Here is a 26,237-nt window from a genome sequence, read left to right on the forward strand (position 1 = left end):
CAGACATGTTTAGTGTCTTTGTCGATTTTGCGCTCGAGCTGGGGTGTCAAACTGTAAAAGGGCCATATTAAAAAAAATCTCGACAATTCGGTGGGCCAGCTGTGGTTTTATTTAATTTTTACATTTTGCCGTGACCTGAACGGCCATTGTTTATTCAGCACATGCCAAAACTACAAAAGCAGAACAGGCACTAAATACTTATTCAAAAATAATTCTCAATAAAAATAAATTGTCTTAGGTAGTTTTTGTTTCGCCTATTTGCTTGAACGACACACCAGGCTTCTTTTCTTCTTGGTGTAACCATTGGCCCATAGATTGTTGTTGGGGGGGGGGAGGGGGGGTCAGAACACACACTATGTTGCAGTGCATGCTGGGGACTGTAGTGCATCTCAGAACGGACTAATAAGAATCTAAAATTTCAGTGATTTCACAGGCAGAATACGGCTGTGTTACGGGCCTTGTATTTGACACATGGGCACTAGAGCCAAGAGGCTAAGGTCAATAGAATAGAATGGAAAGGAGTGTTACAGCAATCAGCGTTAATTACTCTGATTACACCTCAATCTGTGTCTTTAATAGACTTGTTCCTGTGCTTTGTGACTCTGTATGACATGTCCTGATGGATCAAATACATTTAGAGTTGATGTTTCATCCAGTTATTCCATTATGCTGCCACAGCTGTTGTACTGTTATCTACAAGCGAATGGGTAAAAGTGTGTTGCACTGGGACTCACGAGTGAGCCTTGGTGCTGTTTTCGGGAGATCATGATGCATAATGTAGTTGTGCAGGAGAAAAATGTAGTGTAAACAAAGCAGTTAAATGTTTTGGACGGTCAGTTTCCACTTTGGGATGGCTGACTGTATTTTCAAGGACAGTTCCAGGACAGTCCTAAAAAAAAGTTTGTTTTTTTTTTTGCTAAATTATTCCTTTAAATATTTCTTCCAGTATCTGCTCACTAAGAGCTGTTTGAGGCCATTTGCTTATGCCAGTATAGTCAGTCGCAGACGCCTTGCAGTCTTTTTTATAGGCACACTTCATTCTTTCAATACCATTGGATTTGATTTAAGTATTTTTTCTTCACTGGTGCTGATAGCAAGTGAAATGCAGTTCGATTAAGTATTAAACCGGAGAGCTGTCAAGGTCAGAGTGATTCTTTTTTTTTTATTGAACATCAGTTGAGGGTGTCAAATGCTTTGCCTCTCCGAATCAGTGAAAGAACCTGTTATCTTGTATTAGAAGCGCTATCTTCATAATAGAGCGAGCTTTGGCGGCAGCCTTTTCCAAGGCAGCGCGACTAATGTGTTTTTACGTGTTTCTCTGAGCTCCAGTCATAAGGAATTCTGTTTGAAATCCAGATCAGAGCCTTCATATCTCCTCTCTTATTCATGTCAACAGAGCCAACGGTCTCTTTCCACAGCCAGAGAGAGCTTCAGCTGCTGGATTGAGAGAGAGCAAGAGTACAGATTCTCTCTGCAAGCCCACCCTAGTGTTGTGAGCTGTACGTTGCGTGAGTTTATGAAGAGGATTACTGGCATTTCTCCCCAAAGATGCCGCCTCGTACTCTTCTCACTTACCAAAGGCCTCTGAACGTAACAGCAGGACCACTCGAAGGGACGTGACGTACGCTTGTGACGTTAGCAAAGCGAATTAATAACGAAGCGCGCTTTTAAGTGGCAGTAAGTCATTGATGATTTTTGCGATTTGATTAAGATTCTTTAGGAAATAATTCATAAAATGTCATAAAATCTCAGATTGAAACATAAATCAGTTATTTTGGCAGGTTGGAATTATTTTTACATGGAATACACAGATGAAAGGAGGTCATATAGACAGTAAAATTGGGTATTTTTTGCAGTTAAAAATGACTCAACATTTTTATTTCGGCCAAGAAAATTAGCACCTTTGTTTATCTTAATATTCCGAAATTGAGCAATCCGATTGTCTACCTTAAATGAGTTTTAAAGGTACGCTACAGGACTGTGCAGAAGTCAGAAGACACCCTGGGTTTCAACTAAAAACGGCCGTTACATACAAGCTATTCATTGTTCAGCATCAGGGAATAAAAGCACCAAAATTTACACAGAAGCCTCATCAACAAACTGCCACATGTCCAGTATGTAGTGTGTCCTTTCTTCACCTTTCTTCACCTTTCTTACAGCTTCCGTTCTGTTCAGGAGACTCAGGAGGCCTTTAGGTTTTCAAAGAAAACTGCAGGAATGTTTCCGCACCTCTTGGAAGTTGGTCACATTTTCTGCCTCTCACAATCCAAGTAATCCCAAACACGTTCAGTGGTGTTGAGGTCTGGACTCTGGGGTGGTCAGTCCATCGTTCAGCTTCTTTGATGTCTCCGTCTTCTTTTCTCAGTGAGGTTCTTCTTGAACAGCTACACATCCTTTCAGACCCACAGCGCTGAGTCGTCTTCTCACAGCGGAAGGATGGACAGAAACACCTGTGGATGTTTTCAGATCTGAAGCTGCTTGATTTTCTCCTCTCTCTCGAAGATGAAAGCTTTAAGCGCTGTTTATCTGATGGGGGCATTTTTGGGGTCTACCAGGTCTTTCTCGGTTGTTAGGAGTCTCATTTTCCCTGTATATTTAATCATTTTTTGAACTCTGGTTTTAGAAGCCCTTGTTTTTTCCTCAGAAATCTCCTGAAAATGAATAACTTGAACTCAATGGCTGTTTTGACTGTAAATTAAGTAAACGTATGGTGGCCTCTGACTTTTGTACAGTACTGTAAATGGAGCCTCAGACATGAGCCTTAAGGTCCCCTGATGTAAAATAAACTCAGACACCCTCAAACAGTATAAAGTAGGTCAGTTTGGCACAGTCTGGCTTAGAGGAGGATCTCACTTGTGTATGTTTGTAGTCACTAATTGGTCACAGTTTTAGTCTATATGGAACAGAAGACGGAAACTGTAGACAGTAAACATGCCCTGTGTGTTAAACCTCCACCTAAGCTAATTGCAAACTAATTGAGTGTTGCCTGTATTCAAATTCAACTAAGCTAACACTATCAAAAAATCATAATGTAGGCTAGAGGAAAAAATGCATGGAAAAAGATGCACCGAGCATTGTTTTATAATCGCATCTTGACACCCTGATTCAAAAACGAATTAAATTGTGAGATGCCCAGAGATTCCCACCTCTAAATGCAATATTCACCAACGTGGAAATTAACATGAGATTATTAGAACCTGGGCTTATTTAAACAGTTCATCTCAAAATGTAAAAGCTGTCAGAATCTTGACTGATGAGAAAGAGCGCAGTCTGAAAAAAAAAGAGAAACTTAAAGGGGAACTCCACCAATTTTCCAAAAATTCTACATCATTGAATGGATGAGATGAAAGCGAAGTCATTCAGAGTGGTTCAGTGTGAAACGCTCTGGTTTAGAGAAACTTACCAAGTCAGATTTGTTCACAGTGGTGGTGACAGGAACCAGACATCCACCTCTAAAAGCTCCCTCACTGAAAGTTATTACATGAAATGGTTAGATATATGCTGCCTGATCTCTGACACATTGTTTTATGATAGTTTTGGCTTAAAATGTATTTTAATGTACTTACTTTAATCCATTCATAGCGGATAGGTAAATGCAGTGCGTCGTAAGGTAAAATAGTCCCCAGATTTACCATATTTAACCATCATCAACATTTACATATAAAAACTCAGAAGACACGTGTAGGTACACTAATGGTTTTGGATAGTAAATAAAATGGATATATTTGTGTTGTAGACTTTGTGTCCCCTGGTTCCCGAGTCGGTAAGTTTCTCTGCAGTGAAGCTTTTCACATCAAAACACTCAGAATGGCTTTGTTTACATCTCGAGGGCTGAATTTTGCAAACATTTTGGGTGGACTTCCCCTTTAAAACAGATTATAATTGCAAAGATGCTTGCTGCCTCATTTTCTGTTCGAATGAAAAAGGATGGATTGCCCCACTGAAGTCTGTTTAAACCAAGGTTAAGCTAATAAACCTGTTACTCATCAAATTAAACAGTGATTAAAGCTGAATCAGATGATTGGATTGTAATCAGATTGCACCAGCTTAAACTGGTGGCATTGAAAGAATGTGATTTTACATGTATCTGCAAGCAAAAGCGGGATGCCAGATTGTCACATCAGAATTTTCAGCTGGTAATTATAACTGATATAATTATCATATTAGGCTGGTAGTAATTAAATATTTGCAAATAATATAATAGTCAAATAATAATGTGCACTCTTACTTTGGACACTAAAAGGATTCCCTTTTAGTTAATTAAATTTTTTTTATTGCTTTGGGTGTTAATTCTAATTCTACAGGACCCATGATAGACGCTAGAGCACTCCAAGGCTTCAGTTTGTACCTAGATCATCTGTTGTATATCAAAAAGACCACCATGGTGCCCTCTGGTGTTGAGGAGGAGATTAAAGAGGCCTATGTGGCGCCCCCTTCCGCTGAAGGCCGGAGAAGTAAACAGGAAGCTGTGTGATGGGCTGCGCGGCCCCCTGCAATTGTTTTTTGAGCAGGTGTTCTTTTCTCAAAGGACAGAAAAATAGAAGAAGCGGAAAAGAACCAAAGATGGGTTGGTGGAAGCTGTAAACAGATGGTGTTGGTCTCTGTAGAGAAGCTGGAGGACATGGTCTGTTAAACTTTCCAGTGTCTCTCAGAGCCCCCTGTGCAAGAGCTTTCACTCATATAGATACAGGTGAGAATTCATTCACAACCCACTTTTCCCCCCATTTTTCTGTATATGAAATTGGAAAAGTTTCCACTGTGCTGTCAAAAACGTGATGATGAACGTATGAATCTGCGCTGCGCTCAAAACCATTTGCACTTTGCATATTATTTAATTATATTTGTCTCCTACCACTAAAAAAACGAACTGTTTGTGTTTATAATGCTTTTACCAAGTGCTGCGGTCTGCAGACTGGACTTGGACCAGAAGTATAAAGGCATAATGAATATATGCATTTCTTTATTTACTTATTTATCAAAAAGTATTAGATTTCAGTGAAGAAATATATATCTCATTGTGAAATTTCTGTGTCATTACACTCCTAATATACATGGAAACACCACACTAAATACTCAAACTGGCCATTTTATCAGAAACAAACCATATAGGTATGCTCTATAGGTTTATAATCACTGAGGATAGCCTGTCTGTTTATTCATCAGCCATGCCTTATGCTAGGGGTCCCACTTCCAGCCATATGCCGCTACATATGTTCAATTCTGCCTCACTGACTCAACTTTTTAGGACACAGACTCAAATCTGAGGCTTATTTTTAGTGTGTTGAGCAGTTTGCTATGCATCTTGTTCTAATGTACCTCCCTTGGGAGCTTCAGAAGCTAACAGTAGCTTAGCCAGCGGACTAAAATAGCTCTATACACCACAGCAAAGGTGTGATATCCTATGTTTAGTGTGAAGTCGAGAGGCTGATGCTGGAGTGACATAAAGGAAGAATCTAACCTGCTTTGTGGTGTGCTAAGCTAAGCTAAGTTGTTAGTCTGCTAAGCTGCTGCTAACTTAATCAGCTGTGAAAACTTTGCTTCCCTTGGCACTGTTTATAATTTAGCGATCCTTTAACTTATGGATAGCCTTAAATTGGTGTATGAGCTCATTTGTTTCTATTGTTTTCCGCCTCATCTGCTCAGTCTGTTTAAACATAGAGGGCGGTATTCCCCATTGGCCGGAGGTCAAAGGTACAATCTGTGTAATTTTGGACATTGATGGATCTTTGCACTCGTAATGAGTGTTGAGCTTTAGGGAGGCTCCTGTGCCAATTTTAGCAGCTTCCTGGGCCTAACAATAAAATATAAAACTGTTTAAAGGGGAACTCCACCGATTTTTTTTTCCAAAATTCTACATGATCAAATGGTTAGGATGTACACAAAGTCATGTAGAGTGATTTGTTCTAGAGAAACTGTTCATAGTGGTGGTGATGGGAACCAGACATCCACCTCTAAAAGCTCCCTCACAGAAAGTTACTTCATGAAATGGTTATGAATTCACTGCCTGATGTCTGATGCATTGTTTTCTGATAGTTTTGAGAGGAAGTTTTGGCTTGAAATGTATTTTAATCCATTCATGGTATTAGGGGTACATGCAGGGCGCTGTGAGACAAAATAGTCCCAAAAAAATGTATTATTTACATATTTATGACAGTTTTACCATCAACATTCTATATAAAAACTCAGACACAAGTAGGTTAATTGGTGGTTTGGATAGTAAACAAAATGGCTATATTTGTATTGTAGTCATGGCGACCCCTGGTTCCTATCACCACCACTGTAAAGAGATCTAAGTCTGCAAGTTTCTCTACAGTAAACCACTTCACATCAAACCGCTCCGAATCACTGTTTGAATCTCAAGGACTGAATTATTCAGAATTTTAAAAATATTGGTGGAATTCTCCTTTAATGATTTATAACTTTATCCTTACTCAGGAAAAAAAATATTTTTATTATATTTTATCATGACTTTAGGGATAATTTAGGACCTTATTTCACAGAGCAGTGTTAGCAACCTTTAGCCAGTGGAAAAGCATCTGTGATGCCAGGCGGACCCGCTCAGCAAGGCGGACCACCACGGTCACTACACGATCTTGTTAGCCATTACGATGGTTACAGTTAACAGTTTATCTGATTAGTTCCATGTCTGGCTAAACGGGTGGTTACATGTAAGGTATACCATGTAATCATTTATCATGTTACTTTGCAAGGAACTGGGTAATTCTAATGCAGATGCAGTGGTGCAGAGTCATAGGACTCGCCCTTGTGTGACTTCACAGTCGCTGCCCCCCCAAGTTAGTGTCTAGTTTGCCATTTCAGTGGGCTATGACTTTGAGTTGAAGTAATGCTTTAGCTCTTTTCCAATTCTTACATCTGCACTGTGCCCTGCTGGTGAAAATGTGTAAAATCACCACCAGAAGAGACGTCAAAGTATCTTTTGCACCTGTATCTTTTCACAGTTGTAGTCAATACTATCATTACGCCACACTGTCACATGAGGTTTTGTAGGTTGTGTGGTTTCAGTTATCTGTAGATCAGATGTACTAATGGAAATGCTGTCTGACACTGTGGTTTGTCCCCAGAGGGATGGTTTTCCGTCACTCCTGAGAAGATAGCCGAGCACATCGCTCAGAGAGTGCCAGAAGTGTATGACATGCAGCTCATCGTTGATGCCTTCTGTGGAGTGGGTGGAAACGCCATTCAGTTCGCCCTCACTGGGAAAAGAGGTACACATACATTCCACACGCGCATCACTGGGCATCATGTGGTAAATTCAGCATTGTTCAGTCTCTAAATGAAGGATTGTTGCAGTGTTTGCTAAAATACTACTGTTCAAAAGTTTGGAATCATTGGGCCTCAGAAGAAATTTGTTTTTAAAACTCACTTATGCAGTTTTCACGATGATTCTGACCTTCACCAGTGTTTTCTTATTGGGGATTTGTTCTTAGGTAAGAACAGAATCTACACACACTCAAGAGCACAAAGGTGCGAACAATTCTGTGGTTTAAGGACACGTCATGAATCTGACGTAGGAAGATATTAATGAATGAGGCTTTTTGTTGTAGATGAATATGATGTAAGTGCTCTACCGCTTCATTATTTTTACAAAAAATCTTTAAGAAAGCTGTTAAAAATTAGGAAATAATGAACAAAGTTTTCCCTACTCAATGAGAAATGAAGTTACAATAAAGTTAATATCTGGAATTCCTCTTAATGAAAACCGATGATCAAATCTCAAGTCAGATATCTTGACAATAAATGCCTATAAATAGATCATTATGGTAAATTATTCATGTTTTAATAGCTTCTTTCTGCTCCCAAAAAATATATTATAAGTACTGAATAATAAATCTAAAAAATACTTTCTAGTGTCTAGTTTATCATATTTAAATGTACAAAAGCTATCATTGATTAAAATAATAACAATTACAGTGAGGGGAAAACGGGTATTCACAGACTTTTGTTTTAGTCTTTTATGTATGGCCCTTATTTTTCGAAGTTTGATAAATGAGTGCAAATTTGATCGCCTTAAATGACATATGAACTAAACATTTGTACGACGAGGAAACAAGTGCAAATGATAAATCCGCTTTTGTGAGTGAAAAAAGTGCCTACCGGTACCTCATTTACATATAATATACATAAAACACACCCTAATTCATCCAAATATTTTGGTAGGGAGCAAATAAAATGACAGCGTTCAGCAGCTGGTGATACAGTGATGAAGTCTATGGTCGAGTGGTGAATGCACAGCTTCCCCTACTGACCAGAATTTATAGTGGTAAAATTCTGATAACTGGAAAGAATAAAATGTGAAATAAACGAAACATTGTTTAAAACAGACGAAAGATGTCACTGGATGTGTTTACATGCAAAGATTTTTGCCATTCCGATTGAATGCATTCCAATTATAGATAAAGACTGAGGCGTTATAAGCTCACTCAACAAACTGATGGAAACCCTCTGTTTACATGCACCTACAAGTAATCTGATCCTAAATTATGCGCATATGTAGAGAGCCACTTAATGTAGACGTTACCATGACAGCGAGCATCACGTGAGTCCAGTCAGAGTGAGATGAGCAGCAGTGAGCAGTGCTTGTGTTTTTAATTGCTTTAAAATGATGCCAGACTCAGGAAAACGTACTTCACGTGTCCTTATTAAAGAAGGCCGAGAGGAAGACGTTGTGTTCTGAGACACATAAGCTGGACGTCCGTCCCACCGCCGTCTTTTAAAGACCAGAGCATAAACTTCGTCTCCTCTGCAGACCAGTTTCTGCTCCGCCATGTTGAACGGTATAAACTTTCGCTATGACGTGACGAACACGATCAGAACGGACTTAAACTTTCCGATAGGGAATGTAATCAGATACAGGCGTTTACACGGATATTATTCTACTGTTTAACGGATTATTTACAGGATTACCCACCTCGATCAATCGCGTAGAAATTGTATTCCGAATGGCCTCAATCTCTTCTGATTGAGGTGTTCACATGAACACCTTCTATTCCGATTGAGCTTTTAGTGGGATTATTAATGGATTATTAGGCTGCATGTAAACGTGGCTAATGTGTAGTGTGATTATAATAAAACATTCAGACGCTCTATTATTGCATGGGATGCTGTCTTCTGTGCTTTTTTTGTATTTGTCAGTAATATAAAATAAAGTAATATAAAATAAAAACAGTGTCTTTAAATGGAAAGTGAGAGAGTTGCAGCATGAATTTATATCAGTGTTCATGTAAAATGAGGAAATTCACTTTTGTACTGGAGTGCACAAGTTATTAGGACTACTGTTCAGATGATATTGATAAAAGGTTTGGTTAGTTAACCACAAATCAAGCATTTTTTTTCTGATTTTTAAACTATTACACTCTTACCACGCGTGAGTTTGACCTTACAGATATCCCAAAGATGAAATTGATGAATAACAAAACTCATGTGCTCATTTGCCTCTATACCAGGTTGATGGGGTGTGACTCGCACAGATAATTTGCATATGTACCGTGCTCGCACCTCAGATGCATTTTTCCAAGTGCTGCAGTTTTAATGGCTAGCAGTAAAATAGGAACCAATTATTTTATGGTAGTTATTGAAAAGCCTGCAGATTAAATGATTAACAGCCGTAGCAGAGATATGTATATTTAAGAGAAAAGGAAGCATCACTCCTCAAAATATCGAACGTAGGCGAAGTGACAACCGCAAAGGAAACCCTGACAATTTCTCTACCTTTATGTCACTCAGTGATAGCCATTGATATCGACCCAGTGCGACTGGAGCTGGCGCAGCACAACGCCGAGGTGTACGGGGTGGCCCAGCGCATCGACTTCATCCAGGGTGATTTCCTTCAGCTGGCCCCACGTCTGCGGGCTGACGTGGTTTTCCTCAGCCCCCCGTGGGGAGGCCCAGAGTACCTCAGCGCTGAAGTCTTCGACATCAAAACCATGATGAGCCCTGATGGATATCCTTTAAACACTGCTTGCCCTTTAGGGCTGCAATGATTAGTTGGTAAAGTCGATTAGTCATGAATAAAATCAGTGATGGAAAGAGAAGATGCGTCACTTGCTTAACCCTTAAAGTGGTATTTAAATGGAGTTACAGTTTATGATTTTCATTTGATTTACATTCTGTACAGACAGGTTCAAGTCTGTACTTCCAACTTTTTTTCTGTTAGTTTTCATGCCAAGAGATGCCAAAATGGTGGTGAAATATAAAAGTGGTTCCTTCTTTCAGCAAAACAAGACAATAACTTCATCAAACTTGAATCTTTATAAAATATCTGCTCTTCTGTTTACAAATACAAATGCAGTATGGATTAAACGCTAGTCAGAGAATCATCATTCAGCCTAGTCCACCATAAAGCATGTCCACATAAATTCACTTTAAACCATGCTTTACCTTTGGCATACGGTTGTAGGCAAAAGTTTTGGCCACCCCTGGCCAAGTTACATTTTGCTGGTGTGAGGAAGTGAAAATAAATTAACACATCCTCTACAGAGACACACTTCTGTGCACTTTAATGCACAATTACTGTTTATTTGCTAAATTTAACATATTGGGGCCTGTGCAAAAGTTATGGCACATTTTTAAAACTATTTTAAGTCTTCATTTTTTTCTATGTTATGCTCTGCAAATACATAAATATTGTGCACTAAAATTTCCAAAATAGTATTTTTTTTATTTATTCTCTGTAAAGGATGTGTTAACATATTGTCACTTAGTCAACCAACATTACATGTAATTTAACTGGGGGTGTTCACTTTTGCATACAAGTGTAAGTGCACAGTCACTTCCATTTAATACTGTGGTTGAAATAGCCTATTGATAATGAGAATAAATGTATTGATGGTCAGTAGTAACAGCAAAGTAACCAAACTAATATTCCCAAAGTAAGGAAAGAGAATGAAGCTACAAATCACAAGGCAGTGTTATTAAGGCAGTGTCCTTAGCATCAGCGGCCTGCCTGATTGATATTAATAATGTAACAGAAGCATCAGGTCAAAGGCTGACTTGCGTAGGATTACCCTGTAAGTAAAAAGTCCACTTTTGGGGGAAAACGAGACCCTTCTAGTAGACCAGCTACACCCCTGTTATGCCGTGTAATGCAACTGCTCACTCCAGATCTCCTCCTGCCTCCCAGCTCTAGTGTCGTTACTAAGCTGTGCAACAACTTAATTATGACCTTAATTTGTCTTCATTTGATTTTTCTTCAGAATATCATGAGAATACCAAACTGTGAACCCAGTACTGTGAATCGAATCACATTGTGGGCTGAATGTGTTGTTACACTTCTTCAAAAAGAGGCTTCAGAATAGCTAGTACCACTGTTTTTAGTTATGTCTCCATTTTTATAGAGAACAGTATGTCATAGTGTGAGAAACCACATAGGCAAGTCTATTTAAGATTACTGTGGTTTGAGATAAGTGTGATCTAGGCATGCAGTTTGCACAGTGCTGATTGGTGTACATAGACTCATATGCAAGAACGTGTGCAGCCCTGGTCAAATGACCCGTTGATTGTCTAAAACTAAGCGAGCATATCCTCTACAGAGAACACACTTCTGAATTTTAATGTCCAGTTGCTGTTTATTTGCTGAATACAACATATTGGGAAAACAAATATGTGCTGTGGCATATATCATTACTTTTTAGCTGTATTACATTCACACGACAGGTAAAAGTGGCCCAAATCTGATTTTCTCACCAAATCAGGTTTGTTTTGTGTGGCTGTTCACAGTATCTTTTAAATGTGATCTGCATGCGACATCAGTCTGAACAGATCACACTCTTAACTGACCCACATGCGCAAAATAACAGGGCTTCACGTGGCTCATCTAGAGGTCAACGATCATAACAGCCAACGAACGCCAGTCTCTCCCAGAGGGTTCAGTTTCATCTTCGCTAGGATCACAGGATCGTGAAGCTTCACTGACTGACAGCTGGGCTCATCACCCAGAATGCGTTTGAGCTCGCAGAAAGGGCGCGGTCACTTCTTTGGTTCGCGTCCTCGGATTCTTTAAACTTTTGCTTTCAGACTTTTAACTGTTATTTGATGCTGCAGCCTCGTTCTCCTGCGGCCGCGTTCGGACATTTCTTTGGAAGTCTCTTCGAACACTGAGCGTTTCGGAGAAGTCTCTTCTAATTTTTGGTACAGAAACATCAGCCTAAATGCTTATGAGGTCTCAGCAGTGTGAAATGATGACGAATGTGGACCTGGATTGACGTAAAAGTCGCATGAATTCGTATCTGGCTGTTCAGACTGAGGCGCACTGCTGCAATGCTACTTATCAAATTTCAGTACCACATATGAAAGCGCCTCCAATCGGAATTGAAAATGTCAGATTCAGTGTGTTTTTTGCTGTTCGCACCGACACACAGACACACATCTGTGTCACATTTGAGGAAAAACATCGGATTTGGGCCACTTTTACCTGCTGTGTGAACGAAGCCTTAGTTCCAGGGCACAAGTAAAGAAGCAAACTTCAGACACCAGATATATTTTGGCTCTGACTACATATTGTGGGAGTTGAACTGTGTAAAAACTATTTATTTAAGACATCAGTGCTGTGGGAGGTGTCATAAACACAACAAAAAAACCTGCTATTTCTTCATTATACTTGCTTCCATTGAGAGTTTCATGCAGTTGGACAACCAGGAAAAGCATGAGCCCAGCCAAAAAAGTCCCTCATAAGTGCCCCCTACCTTCAACCAGCAATGATTAACTCCTAACACTTATTATAAGTACACAAGTTAGAGTGGAATCTGACTAATAAATGTTTTAAATTCCTGCATAAATAAATGATGATCATCCAGAGTGGTCAGAGTCAAAATGGTTGATGTCTGAAGCGTTTTATGATTCTTAAAACTATCTCCTGGGAAGTTAATAACAGGAAATGGCTAAAAACATGTAGCTTGATACTCCAAACATTGTTTTCCTATAGCTTTGAGCTCCCATCTCCACCACTGTAAAGAAACTGGAGTCTGCACGTTTCTCTGCAAGGCACCTTTTTACGTTAAACAGCGCTGAGTGATTGAATGTAAAGTTATAATTGATCAAATTCTTCGCTCTCACTTTATTTTCAGTGAAGTTCCCTGTAGTAGCTTATAGATTGTCTACAGATGTTCAAATTGGTAACAAACTATCTGTTGAAACTCAGTTGATTCTAAATATAATGGTGGGGTTAGGGTTGGGATTTGGGCCAGGCTTAGGGCTAGGACCAGGGTGAGGGTTGGGTTTAGGTTAGGGTTAGGGTTAGGGTTAGAGTAGGTTTAAGGAAAATTAGATGAGAGCAGATTTAAAGAAAATTGTGGTCGATTTATTAGATATTTAGTTCAATGTAACTTGAAAGTGAATTAAGTATCTACAAAGCATCTGAAGTGGACTGTCCAAATGAAGTGTCACTAATTCTTCTCCTTTTGTTGCAGTAATGATCATGAACATTGTGGAAATTCCTTAACTCTCCTTTACATTTGAAATTTTCAGGCTGGCCAGAATGATTTCAGATAACATCGTGTATTTTCTCCCTCGGAACGCTGATATGGAGCAGGTAAGACAACAAGACACTGGAGAAGTTTGATGTTAATCACGGAGGAAGGTGCTGCCGTAGTTTAGTAATGGTGTGTGAGGTTGTACAGTGGGCCGTCTGTTTTTGTGTTTGTGTATCTGTTCTTGAGAATACCGACACCTCGGCTTTATTTAGCCTTCTCAAATGTCTGTGCAAATGGCCTCGGGATGCTGCAGTTCTCTCAAATCACACACTGCCATCACCGCCATAAAAGGTGACCTATCTCATCTGTCACATGGAAATTTCATATGCCTGTCGATCGTAGACCAGATCACAATGAACGCTTTGAATGTCGCAAACACCTACACAGAATACGCTTATTCCTGCTGTGAGTTTCTCTCTTTGTGAGTTTCTCTGGGATGTGTGATGGAAATAACACGTGATTTAGCAGGAAAACCGTTGATTTTGACCACGATCTGAATAGAAGTGCATGGAAAGCAGTTCATTGTTCAGACCTGTTTTCTGTATTACTGTGTGATCCCCTTCCATTCATTTAACTTCCAATCAAAATGGCCATTATGTTATTCGTTTTTGGGAGATTTTAACAGAGATTAGATATAAGATAAGCCACTTGCTTAAGAAAGGCGAAGTCAAAGAACAACAAAGAGATTTCAAAACTTTTCTAAATTTAAAGATACAGAGAAAATGGGACTGCTAACAACCACCTGGAAGACCTGGTAGAAACCAAAACTGACCCCTCATCAGATAAACAGCACTTAAAGCTTTGATCTTTCACTTTCATCTTTGAGAGAGAGGAGAAAATCAAGCTGCTTCAGATCTGAAAACATCCACAGGTGTTTCTGTCCATCCTTCCGCTGTGAGAAGATAACTCAGCGCTGTGGGTCTGAAAGGATGTGTCGCTGTCAAGAAGAACCTCACTGAGAAAAGGAGACGGACACATCAAACAAAGAAGCTGAACGATGGACTGACCACCCCAGAGTCCAGACCTCAACATCACTGAATAGGTTTCAAGTCACAGAAAATGCAACCAACTTCTAAGACTGAACTTTGGAGGTGTGGAAAAATATCCCTGCAGATTTCGTTGAAAAACTAAAAGTGAGTCTCCTTAAAAGAGTGGCAGCTCTAATGAAGGTAAAAAGTGGACACACTAAATACTGAAAAAGGTGATACTATATTAAGTTGTTCATGCTTCTTTGTAGTTTTCTGTTAATTATGTTTTCTCCTTCTATCTTTTTTCCTTATGCTGAAAAATTAATAACTTGTACTGAATGGCTGTTTAGACTGGAATATGAACAAATGAAGGGTGGTCTCTGACTCTTGCACAGTACTGTATATCTGGAAATATGTCTTAAACCTTAAAGCTACATTCTACTTTTTTTTCAGCATCTTCCCTTTCTGCCACATCGATATCGCAGTTTTACTTACGCAGTTTTCACGAAGATTCTGACCTTCACCAGTGTGTTTTTGTTCTTAGGGCGGAACAGAATCTACACACACCCAAGAGCACAAAGGTGTGAACAACTCTGCGGCTTAAGAACACGTCGTGAATCTGACGTAGATTTTTTCTTAGGACCTTTCTCAAGAACTAATTTAAGAAAAAACTTGGGAAGATATTGGTGGATGAGGCCCAGTGGTCTTAAGACGTTTCATCCAGCCTTTCAACACTGTAGAAACATGGTAAATAAAAAAAAAAAAAAGTACTTTCACTTTTCCTAAGGCTTTCAGGTGCCTGTGACGATCAGGCCGAATTCTGTGAAAGCTTTGCTTAATTTAAATGCACCTTCACAAAGGAATTCATGAAAATGAACATTTTTCTGACAGAATTCAGCTTCTGCCCATTGGCTTCTATTATAAGTGCGTTTTGAGTAAACAGGTTGTCAGTTCTTTAATTACAACACAGAAAGATGTTGAGATTTTTATTTATTTATTTATTTTTTTTGTCTAGTATTTGGCTCTGGGCTACAAATGTAGTAGATGGACATTAGGTTTAGAAATGCTCGAGTATATCTTTAATCATTTTGGAACATTGTGCTGTGTTTTAGGCCACCGCTAAGAGCATGTAGCTTAAACTGAACCACAGAGAGCAGCTGCTTTCAGTAAAACCACAATACAGAGCAGAGGCAACAGAGATGTTTGCCCACAGCGCTGAAGGCTGGTCAAGGTTCCGTCTGCAATGAACCACTTTTGTGTTTCCTCTCAGTAAAAGGTATGAGAGCAAGCGTACCTTATAGAATTATTAATATTTACCGAAAACATGAACTAAAATCTGTTCGTTCCTCTCTGTAATCAGCTCTTTGGATCCTAAGAACGAATCTACGTCAGATTTACGACGTGTTCTTAAGCAAGCAAGTAAAGTTTATTTATATAGAGTTTTACTCCGCTTCACGCTGTGCCTAAGAACACCCTTCCCCATGATAAAATCGCAGTTACGCACTATTGCTTTAATAAGCATTAAAAATGAAAAGTAGAGAACACGCCAACTCTTCACATAAAAGGTGTCATTTGATGCATTTTTTTGGATTGTGGATCTTATTTTATTGTATTTTGTGGAACTATTGCCTTTTAGTTGGCCACAGATGGCTGTTTCCTTTTCTTACTTTTTCATTCACAGAATTGCAGTGTACACCAGTTTAGTCCAGTATGAATCTGCATTGTGTAGTTTTTAGTCAGACTAATAATTGAGGAGTGATTTTAATCCAGTATGAATCTACAGTGTGTAGTTTTACAGTCTGACAGTAATAATTGTGGAGCGATTTGTTTATATAGCGCTTTTTACAACAGGTGTTGTCACAAAGCAGCTTTACAAAACAAAAAAATCAGCATTACAGAAAGAAATCCGGGTCCGAGCCCCCATGAGCGTCGCAGGTGGCGACAGTGGCAAGGAAAAACTCCCTAAGAGAAACAGGAAGAAGCCTTGAGAGGAACCAAGACTCAGAAGGGGAACCCATCCTCCTCTGGTCGACACCGGATAGTGAACATTGTTAGTACAAAAACGGGAAAACAGGTGGAGCAAATGATTCATTTGACTAGTTTAGTTTATGCAGCAGCAGCAGAATCAGTGGGGTCAGGATGTGAGCTTAACCTTTGTGTGGTGTTCAGGTTTGAGGGACTCATTTACACTCTGTTCACCTCCTACATGGCCTGCTGTTAGTGTGTGTGTGTGTGTGTGTGTGTGTCTGTGTGTCTGTGTGTATGTGTTTGTACATGTGTGAGGGTGGACAACATGGACAGGCTGCTGACTGGCTACAGCTGCTAAAGGAGATATTAATATGACACAATTTCATTCCGAGTATTGAGAGCATTTGGACTCTTTCTGTTCATCCGTTTATCATGAAACATTCCGCCATCACATGGTTAATCGTCAAACTAAAACTTCTATTATAAAACGGAAATCTGATTGGCTGATCTGCATTTGAAGCCATTGTAAAATCCACAGTATATGCACGCCCATGATCGCCTCTCAACAACTGAATTGTTTATTACTACACCACAGCATGGAAAATCTTTATGCTGTGAATGGAATAATCTTTGACTCTCGTGCTTCTTGCAGGAACCACCGAGTATATTGATGAAGTAAGAACCCAATTTTGTTTAAACTGAGGGTCTGGCAGCTTACGTTCTTCACTAGAACTAAGCTAGTCAGCTAGCTAAGCCTAAACAACTCCATCATTAATATCACAGGCTTGAATTAAAGTACTTACGGTATGATTCACTGTAAAACGGCACTATAAAAGTCTAAAAATGTCACTTTAATTTTAACTTACACGCTTCAAATGTCAGTGTTTCGGTCAGTTGTACCATCAAGCCCAGCCTGAATCCCAAACGGCTCTGTACTCCCTAAAAAGTGGCTGTGAAAGTTTAGAAATTCTAGCCTTTACAGTCAAATTGTGCATAATTTATCGAGGATGTGGCAAGTGACCATGAAATGAGTCCCAAATAACTCTTTCTTAGTTATATTTTGCTCTGTTGGGCTGCAGGATCGAGTATTTAAATTCCTACGTAGTGCACTATGTAGGGAGCAGGGAGCCATTTGAGATTCAGCCTCAGAGTGGGAGGGGCGCTGCTGGATTGGTGCTAAATACAACTCGGTGGTAATTTGGTGACCAAAAAGTACCTATAAAGCAAAGGTTTTCACATTAAACAGTGTTATCATATTTTTATTCTTATAGGACAAAAAGTTTAAACGTTCATTAAATGACTGCAGTATACAACGATGGGTGACCGAACGTTCTTCTCCTCTTTCAGCAGTCCGTGGTTGCCTGGCAACTACACAGTACGCTAAAGGAACTACATTTCTTGGCGTTATACTTGTTTATGTCGATTATTATTAGCAATAAAAAGTCTGTATTTTATCATATTTTATGTTGGCCACCGTTATAAAATAAAATTGTTTTTTTTACCATTTTATATATTTTACACCATAATTATAAAAGCAATAAGCCATTTGAGGCTGTGCGATAGTGTGTTTTATCATGGGGAAGGGAGTTTTACTCCGCTTCACGCTGTGCCTAAGAACACCCTTCCCCATGATAAAATCGCAGTTACGCACTATTGCTTTAATAAACATTAAAAATAAAAAGTAGAGAACACGCCAACTCTTCACATAAAAGGTGTCATTTGATGCATTTTTTTGGATTGTGGAGCTTATTTTATTGTATTTTGTGGAACTATTGCCTTTTAGTTGGCCACAGATGGCTGTTTCCTTTTCTTACTTTTTCATTCACAGAATTGCAGTGTACACCAGTTTTAGTCCAGTATGAATCTGCAGTGTGTGTAGTTTTTACAGTCAGACTAATAATTGAGGAGTGATTTTAATCCAGTATGAATCTGCAGTGTGTATAGTTTTTACAGTCTGACAGTAATAACTGTGGAGTGATTTTAATCCAGTATGAATCTGCAGTGTGTGTAGTTTTTACAGTCTGACAGTAATAATTGTGGAGTGATTTTAATCCAGTATGAATCTGCAGTGTGTGTAGTTTTACAGTCTGACAGTAATAATTGTGGAGTGATTTTAATCCAGTATGAATCTGCAGTGTGTGTAGTTTTACAGTCTGACGGTAATAATTGTGGAGTGATTTTAATCCAGTATGAATCTGCAGTGTGTATAGTTTTTACAGTCTGACAGTAATAATTGAGGAGTGATTTTAATCCAGTATGAATCTGCAGTGTGTGTAGTTTTACAGTCTGACGGTAATAATTGTGGAGTGATTTTAATCCAGTATGAATCTGCAGTGTGTGTAGTTTTACAGTCTGACGGTAATAATTGTGGAGCGATTTTAATCCAGTATGAATCTGCAGTGTGTGTAGTTTTACAGTCTGACAGTAATAATTGTGGAGTGATTTTAATCCAGTATGAATCTGCAGTGTGTGTAGTTTTACAGTCTGACAGTAATAACTGTGGAGTGATTTTAATCCAGTATGAATCTGCAGTGTGTGTAGTTTTTACAGTCTGACAGTAATAACTGTGGAGTGATTTTAATCCAGTATGAATCTGCAGTGTGTGTAGTTTTACAGTCTGACAGTAATAATTGTGGAGTGATTTTAATCCAGTATGAATCTGCAGTGTGTAGTTTTTACAATCTGATTGTTTTTACAGTCTGAAATTGGGGGAAATGACAAAGTCTTAATTTCATACCAATCAGCCAGTCAAATCCCACTACATTACACATTATATAACCACTTGCAATTGAAATCCAGCTCCAATAGTGCTTTAGCAGTAGTGTAAGTAGTTTAAGTAAATCAATGTCTGCACAGTCTCTGATATCAGATGCTCTCTCCCTGTGTCTTCTTTTCTCTATAGATTGCGTCCCTCGCCGGTCCTGGTGGGAAAGTGGAGGTGGAGCAGAATTTTCTCAATAATAAGCTGAAAACCATAACTGCATACTTTGGCAGTTTGATTAAGGCTGATTCTTAGTTTTGTTTTGTTTTTTTAATGCTGTCTAAATTCTCCTGTATTGCACTGTACTGTACAGTCTCTCTGTGTATTTTATAGTGCTTGATTTTTTATAGTTGGTCATTTCGTAACACACAGTGTTTGTAAATGTTTTTGTTTGTTTGTTTATTAAAAGTTTATCATGAAATCTAATACGTGTGATGTTTACTCTTACAGTGGTCAGCCTGAAACTGCTGTTCCATTATAGGTCAGGTCACATGAACAGTGGAGCTGTAATCAGTCATTGATACTTAATTTTAGTGGTTGGCAAAAACATTTTAAAGGGGAATTCCACCAACTTCATAATTCTGCATAATTCAATAAATAAATAATGGAAATGTATGCATTATATGTAGATTACACATATATGTTTGATGGGTCTGAGTACATATACGTCTGATGTATTTAGCAATCTATCCTAGTGTAACTATTACTATTGTCACTATCTGTTTGCTTATGAATATTAAATGATTTAAATGTGTGAGAGATCAATATTTTAATTTATTTTATGTTTGAATGATTTTATCTCGTAGCTTACAACATTAGTTATTTGGCAACAAAGAAGGTGCTTAAAATCCTTAGATAACAAAGTTAGCATATATGGGTAATATACACCATCCATATATGAATGTTTTCTAAAATATATAGTCATATTTGTGTTATATATGTATTTGTTAATATATGGCTACAATATGTGTCTCATGTCTGAAAATGGCCCACTTTCAAAGTTGGCATATATGTCACATATATGTCTGTGTGTGACAAATATAAGTTGGACATACAAGGTAAATCCATATATGCTAATATATGTCATATATTTGAAAGCTATATGCATACGCCAGATTTCCATATGGGTGGGCACGAATACTCATCCTATTGTATTGGCAAGGCTTTTCTGTGGGAATTGTACATGCTGTGTTGATTATAAGGGGTGTCTGGATATTTCTGGACAAACAGTACCAGTATATTAGACACCTGCTGGTTTGCATTTTGTGTTATGACCTCTAAGTTTCAGCAATAGAAGGAACGCTTTTGATGCCCTTTGTGATGAGCCTATAAGCAGGATGATAGCGCTACATTTGATCCGGCCCATATGGAAATATAATGTATGGCAATGTTAAGATTTCAAATATATGACAGCATATATGGATATTCCTTATATCAAACTTACATTTCGCTGCTGTCAGAATAAAACCTCATGTCTCCAAAACAGTCACTTTACAGGAGAAGGAAAAAACATGCTTTACTTTTAATGTAAGTCAATGGAACCAGACTTTTTTCAAGTCATTTTGGGGCATTTTTTTGGTTCATTCATCATGAAATTTACACACAGTGTAAAGATCAACAGGTACTTTCAAACTATGTCAAAAACTGATAAACAATAAGAATGGAGATACAAGGTTTTGTTCCAACAGCACCGATATGTATGATCTATATATTGTAGTGTCTTGGCGAGGAAAGAGATACAGAGATACAAGAGGCCATGATTAATGGTTTAACAGGTGACCAATGGCCAAATCTAAATGGGATCTAATGGTGTTCTACAGGAAACTAGTGGTCCCCATTGGAAACCACAGTTAAACACTTTCCATTAGAAGGCAAAACCATCTACACTTTACTGCCAAAAGTATTCACTCACCCATCCAAATCATTGAATTCAGGTGTTCCGAACACTTCCATGGCCACAGGTGTATAAAACCAAGCACCTAGGCCTGCAGACTGCTTCTACAAACATTAGTGAAAGAACGGGTCGCTCTCAGGAGCTCAGTGGATTCCAGCGTGGTATAATGTCCATAGAGTCAACTGTCAGTGGTATTATAACGAAGTGGAAGTGATTGGGAACGACAGCAGCTCAGCCATGAAGTGGTCGGCCATGTAAAATGACAGAGCAGGGTCAGCGGATGCTGAGACGCATAGTGCACAGAGGTTGCCAACTTTCTGCAGAGTCAATCGCTACAGACCTCCAAACTTCATGTGGCCTTCAGATTAGCTCAAGAACAGCGTAGAGAGCTTCATGGAATGGGTTTCCTTGGCCGAGCAGCTGCATCCAAGCCTTACATCACCAAGCGCAATGCAAAGCGTCAAATGCAGTGGTGTAAAGCGCCGCCACTGGACTCTAGAGCAGTGGAGACGTGTTCTCTGGAGTGACGAATCACGCTTCTCCGTCTGGCAATCCGATGGACGAGTCTGGGTTTGGTGGTTGCCAGGAGAACGGTACTTGTCTGACTGCATTGTGCCGAGTGTAAAGTTTGGTGGAGGGGGGATTATGGTGTGGGGTTGTTTTTCAGAAGTTGGGCTCGGCCCCTTAGTTCCAGTGAGAGGAACTCTTACTGCTTCAGCAGACCAAGAGACTTTGGACAATTTCATGCTCCCAACTTTGTGGGAACAGTTTGGGGACGGCCCCTTCCTGTTCCAACATGACTGCGCACCAAGGTCCATAAAGACATGGATGAGCGAGTTTGGTGTGGAAGAACCTGACTGGCCTGCACAGAGTCCTGACCTCAACCCGATACAACACCTTTGGGATGAATTAGAGCGGATACTGTGAGCCAGGCCTTCTCATCCAACATCAGTGTCTGACCTCACGAATGCGCTTCTGGAAGAATGGTCAAAAATCCCCATAAACACAATCCTAAACCTGTGGAAAGCCTTCCCAGAAGAGTTGTTATAGCTGCAAAGGGTGGGCCGACATCATATTAAACCCTATGGATTAAGAATGGGATGTCACTCAAGTTCATATGTGTGTGAAGGCAGACGAGCGAATGCTTTTGGCAATATAGGTTACGTCCTCAACCACTTTCTCCTAGAGTGTTGGAGAAGTTACTGGGCTGAGAACGTTGGTCTTGAATGGAGATGCTTTCAATCAAATATGGACTCGCACTATATTTATTACTAGTAATTAACTAGTAACAAACTCATGGTAGACCCTTACAAACGAACTGAACTCACTCCCTGACTCTGAATAACACAACACCACATAACCACACTTTAAACCAAGGACAACAACATTAAAAACATCCAAAGATAGCTTCAGCTGAGGGGGGCGGGGCCCAGCTCTGCAGACCACGCCCTGCGGGCCAGAGCAAGTTGCCCCCGCCACAATATTAGGCATATGTATGATCCATATATTGTGCATACATGACCATTATTTGATATCTAAACACATGTACACAGCATATCTGTACATATAATGTACAATATATGCCTGACTCTTTGTGATATATGTCCATTCATGGCCATACATCAGATTTCTGTATGTAGAAGGATCCTTCTGGTGATATAACTGCTAACATATCTCTGTGAACTCTAATCCCTCCATCGTAAACTGTTGCTAATGTCAGTTTGAGTTTCTGTATGCAAATCCAGAGTGAGGAGCAGCAGGAAGTTGCAGCAGGTTCAGTTGGTTCCTCTTTCTGCCAGTCCAGCTCACTTCAATGAGCCGCGACGAGAGGAAAGCAGCAGCTCCCAAACTCAACAAACCCTCTTAAACTCTGCCGTTTAAATGCGTCAGGACTTTTAAACGACTTATTTCTTGACAGGTAAGTCGATTTTTTTACAGTTCTCTCTCTCTCTCTCTCTCTCTCTCTTTCCCTCTCTCTCTCTCTGTCTCTCTCTCTCAGTATCGGTATGTAGTTAGAATCTGTCCGTTTGTTTTTATGTGAGAAAGCTAGCAGAAGTTCTCAGTCATGAAATTCGATAAAAGGAGAGTAAAAAAATTCCCAGTACGAAATAGTACAAAACCTCACAGCTGAAAAATGGACAGTAAAGAAAGAGTAGAGTAGAAAAATCGCCGGAAAAAAAAAAAAACAGACACATTTCCAGTACGAAAACTAGAAGTTGAGAGTCGAAAAATCGCTAGTAAAGCAACAGAGTCGCCTCTTGTTCTGTTTTGGTTTGGTTACTTTTCCTATCAGAGAAGTTTGGCCAGTTCAGATTTGTCTTAACTCCCTGACAGTCCCTGTCTTTTCTCTTTTTTTAAGGTTTGAGTCAGATTTTGTACCTCAGCTGCGTTTCTTTTTGGCTAAAATACCTCAGGCGTGCACTGTATTCAGTCACTGCTGCTGTAGAAAAGGGTGCTGGTCTGCTACAGTGGTGTAGATTTTCAGCTTGGCCAGCTTGACCAGCATTGTAATGCTGGTGGAGGTTCATTCTAGCCTGAAAGATGGAGGTGGTAAAGGTGCTGTAAGTGTCACATTTCATGTCCAATCTTAGGAGAACCTGGAGGATGAGAAGCCACAGTCACTAACCTTTATCTCCTAATGTGACACTCCACTAAATTGCTGTTTTTCCTAGGGCTGTCAAGATGAAACTCGATTAAACTCTATTAAACTTGATTAAACGTGATTAAACTCAGTTGCTCAATGTGAGAAAACAACGATTAAAAGCTCTTCATGAATCGACAGTGATTAGTTGTCGATTTGCATATTTTTAAATTTAATTTTTTAATTGGTCTTTAGGAAACGGAGTCTAATGAACACACCCAGTTACATGCAGTCTCTCTTTTTTAAATAATTCATAGACCGGTTTACTCAATTACTAACATTATATATAGTGACAGCCCATATTTGATTTAATCTCCATTCAAGACCAAAGTTCTCAGCCCAGACTTCTCCAACACCCCAGAGGAAAGTGGCTGAGGACATAGAGATAAAGGTAGGAACTGAGAGTGACTTAAAGAACCTACTAAAAATAAAGGTGCCAAATGAGTTCTATGTGTGATGGCATAGAGAAGTAGTTCTCAGACCAATCAGGAGCCCCAAGACGGCCTTTCTGTAGCCCTGTATGTTGCAGGTTAGGGCAAAAAATGTGCCGTCTGTCGTTCCCAAGGATCAGTTTGAGAACCTTCCTCACAGAAGAACCACTTTTGGGTCTTTAAAGTATAACAAACCTCCACATCGATTTGTATGGAGAGTTTACATTACGCGAAAGGCGCTTTAAACTTTTAAAAAGTTCTTCACACTCGCAAATTTTCCAACATGCTGTTCTTCAAACAAAAGGTGGTTCTTTTAAGGCCTAGCTCAAAAAAAAACCCTTTCAAATCTGCTACCGAGGTGGAGCAACCGTGTATGTGAAATAAGACGTATAAAAGATGTGAAATTGGGGTTTAGATTTCGATACTCTGTGGTTTAGATTTTGGAGAAATGATTACATCTGTCTGGGTGATGAACTTCAGGTAGTAGCACATCTATATAAATGAAGTCTTCATTATTAGTAATATTAATGTTCTGAGTTGATCAGGTGGTTTTACACCCGAAACCTATCATGGCGATCCAGGACGTGAAGGTGTATGTGTGCCATGTTAGACTATGTACAGTGTTTTTTCCAATAATCCTTAATAGAAGCTGTAGAAGTTGAGCACATTCAGATTGGCAGAGCGAACAATCAACTGCCTCAGCTGCATTTTCATATTTGTCTTCAGCCTGGCACATTTTGTTACACTTAGCAGTTTCTATTTTCTGGCTGTGGGTCACTGGCCAAGGATTGTTACACTATCTGAAAAGGAAGTAATTCCAGTGCTGCTCTTTGCTGCTAAAGAAAGGTGTTTTCCAAACTCATGGACTGCCTTGACCATTAACTGCTTTTTCCCATTCTGTTTCCATTTCCTTCAGTTTTACTTGATGGAAATGTGAACTAAGTTGACCTTTATGTGACCATTTTCAAGCCTACCTTGCTGTAACAGTGAAGTGTTTCTACAAGCCACCATTTTATGGTGGGAAAAGATGTTCAAATTCTTTTTAAACAGCTTAAAGCTTAAATATTTTTTGAATGTTTGCGTAAATCATTGGCTGAGACAAGGAAAGTTGTTCAGAGTAGCTTGATAAGAAATGCTTCGCTGGTGGTGGAACCAGGGGTCACGATGTCTACAACTCAAATGTAGCCGTATTTACCATCTAAAATGACCAGTGGGTTTTTATGTCATGTTGATGATGGTGAATTAGCGGTAAATAAAAGAAAATACGTTTTATTTGGGGCTATTTTGCCTTACAATGCCCTGCATGTACCTCAATACCGCCATAAATAGATAAAAAAATATAGATTTTAGGCCAAAACCTTTTTTAAAACTATCCTAAAGCCATGTCTCAGACCTCAGGCAGCGTATTGATAAGTAGTTAGTGTAATAAATCACTGTGATCTAGCTTTTAGAGGCGTTAAACTCTTCAGATGTCAGGTTCCTAAGACCACCGCTCAGCCTCTTTAAGTTTCTCTGTAAGCGTGAACAGCACACGTCACATCGGACCACTATGAACGCCGTGCGTTTGAATGATTTAATTATGCAGAAACTTTGAAAAATTAATAGGATTCCCCTTTAAAGCTTTTTCAAAAAAGTCTCTAAATTTGAATAGTGTTATGAATGAACAGATAACCTATTCCAGAATTGATTCACTTCCTGTGCACCAGTGGTGCCCAATCTTACGCAAGATTGCAAGATTTACACTTTTAAAAATAAAGGTTCCTCTACGGTTCTCGGACATGAAGTTCTGGGAAAAGCCTTTCATTTGGTATAGAAACTTCAGATGATTTAGAAGTTCTTTAAATTTTGAAAAGGTTCTTCACACTTCCATATTTCAATTACGCGTCTCGTTATTAAAAGAACCGTCCTCCGAAAAGGTTCCTCAGTGGTTCTTCTGCAGTGTCGCTTCGTAGAACCACTTTTTGCCCCTAAAGTGTACAAAAAGAAGAAACAAAACCTGAACAAACTGATCAAGGCAGTGTGCTCATTAACCATGACCTTAATTAGCGCACACACACAGGCCCTTTGTGGGTTCAGAGCTCCAGCAG

The 26,237-nt window shown here is 39.3% G+C and overlaps 2 protein-coding genes across 3 annotated transcripts in view; both read left to right on the forward strand.

Moving 5' to 3' along the window:
• Window positions 1-19,665, forward strand: part of tgs1 (trimethylguanosine synthase 1) — a 40,645-nt gene extending 20,980 nt beyond the window's left edge. The window contains exons 10-13 of the mRNA XM_036556149.1: window positions 7,083-7,226; window positions 9,745-9,961; window positions 13,468-13,546; window positions 19,326-19,665. Coding sequence (XP_036412042.1) covers window positions 7,083-7,226; window positions 9,745-9,961; window positions 13,468-13,546; window positions 19,326-19,439 — 554 coding nt within the window. The 3' untranslated portion in view covers window positions 19,440-19,665. The remainder of the gene's footprint in view (window positions 1-7,082; window positions 7,227-9,744; window positions 9,962-13,467; window positions 13,547-19,325) is intronic.
• Window positions 19,666-22,821: 3,156 nt separating this feature from the next.
• The window catches only part of lyn (LYN proto-oncogene, Src family tyrosine kinase), a 31,917-nt gene continuing 28,501 nt past the window's right edge, over window positions 22,822-26,237 (forward strand). For both annotated transcript variants that reach the window (XM_036556126.1, XM_036556127.1), the window contains exon 1: window positions 22,822-22,996. The gene's annotated coding sequence lies outside the window, so the exon portion shown is untranslated. The remainder of the gene's footprint in view (window positions 22,997-26,237) is intronic.

The sequence above is a fragment of the Colossoma macropomum genome, unplaced genomic scaffold (assembly GCF_904425465.1).
Source record: "Colossoma macropomum unplaced genomic scaffold, Colossoma_macropomum, whole genome shotgun sequence".
Lineage (NCBI taxonomy): Eukaryota > Metazoa > Chordata > Actinopteri > Characiformes > Serrasalmidae > Colossoma > Colossoma macropomum.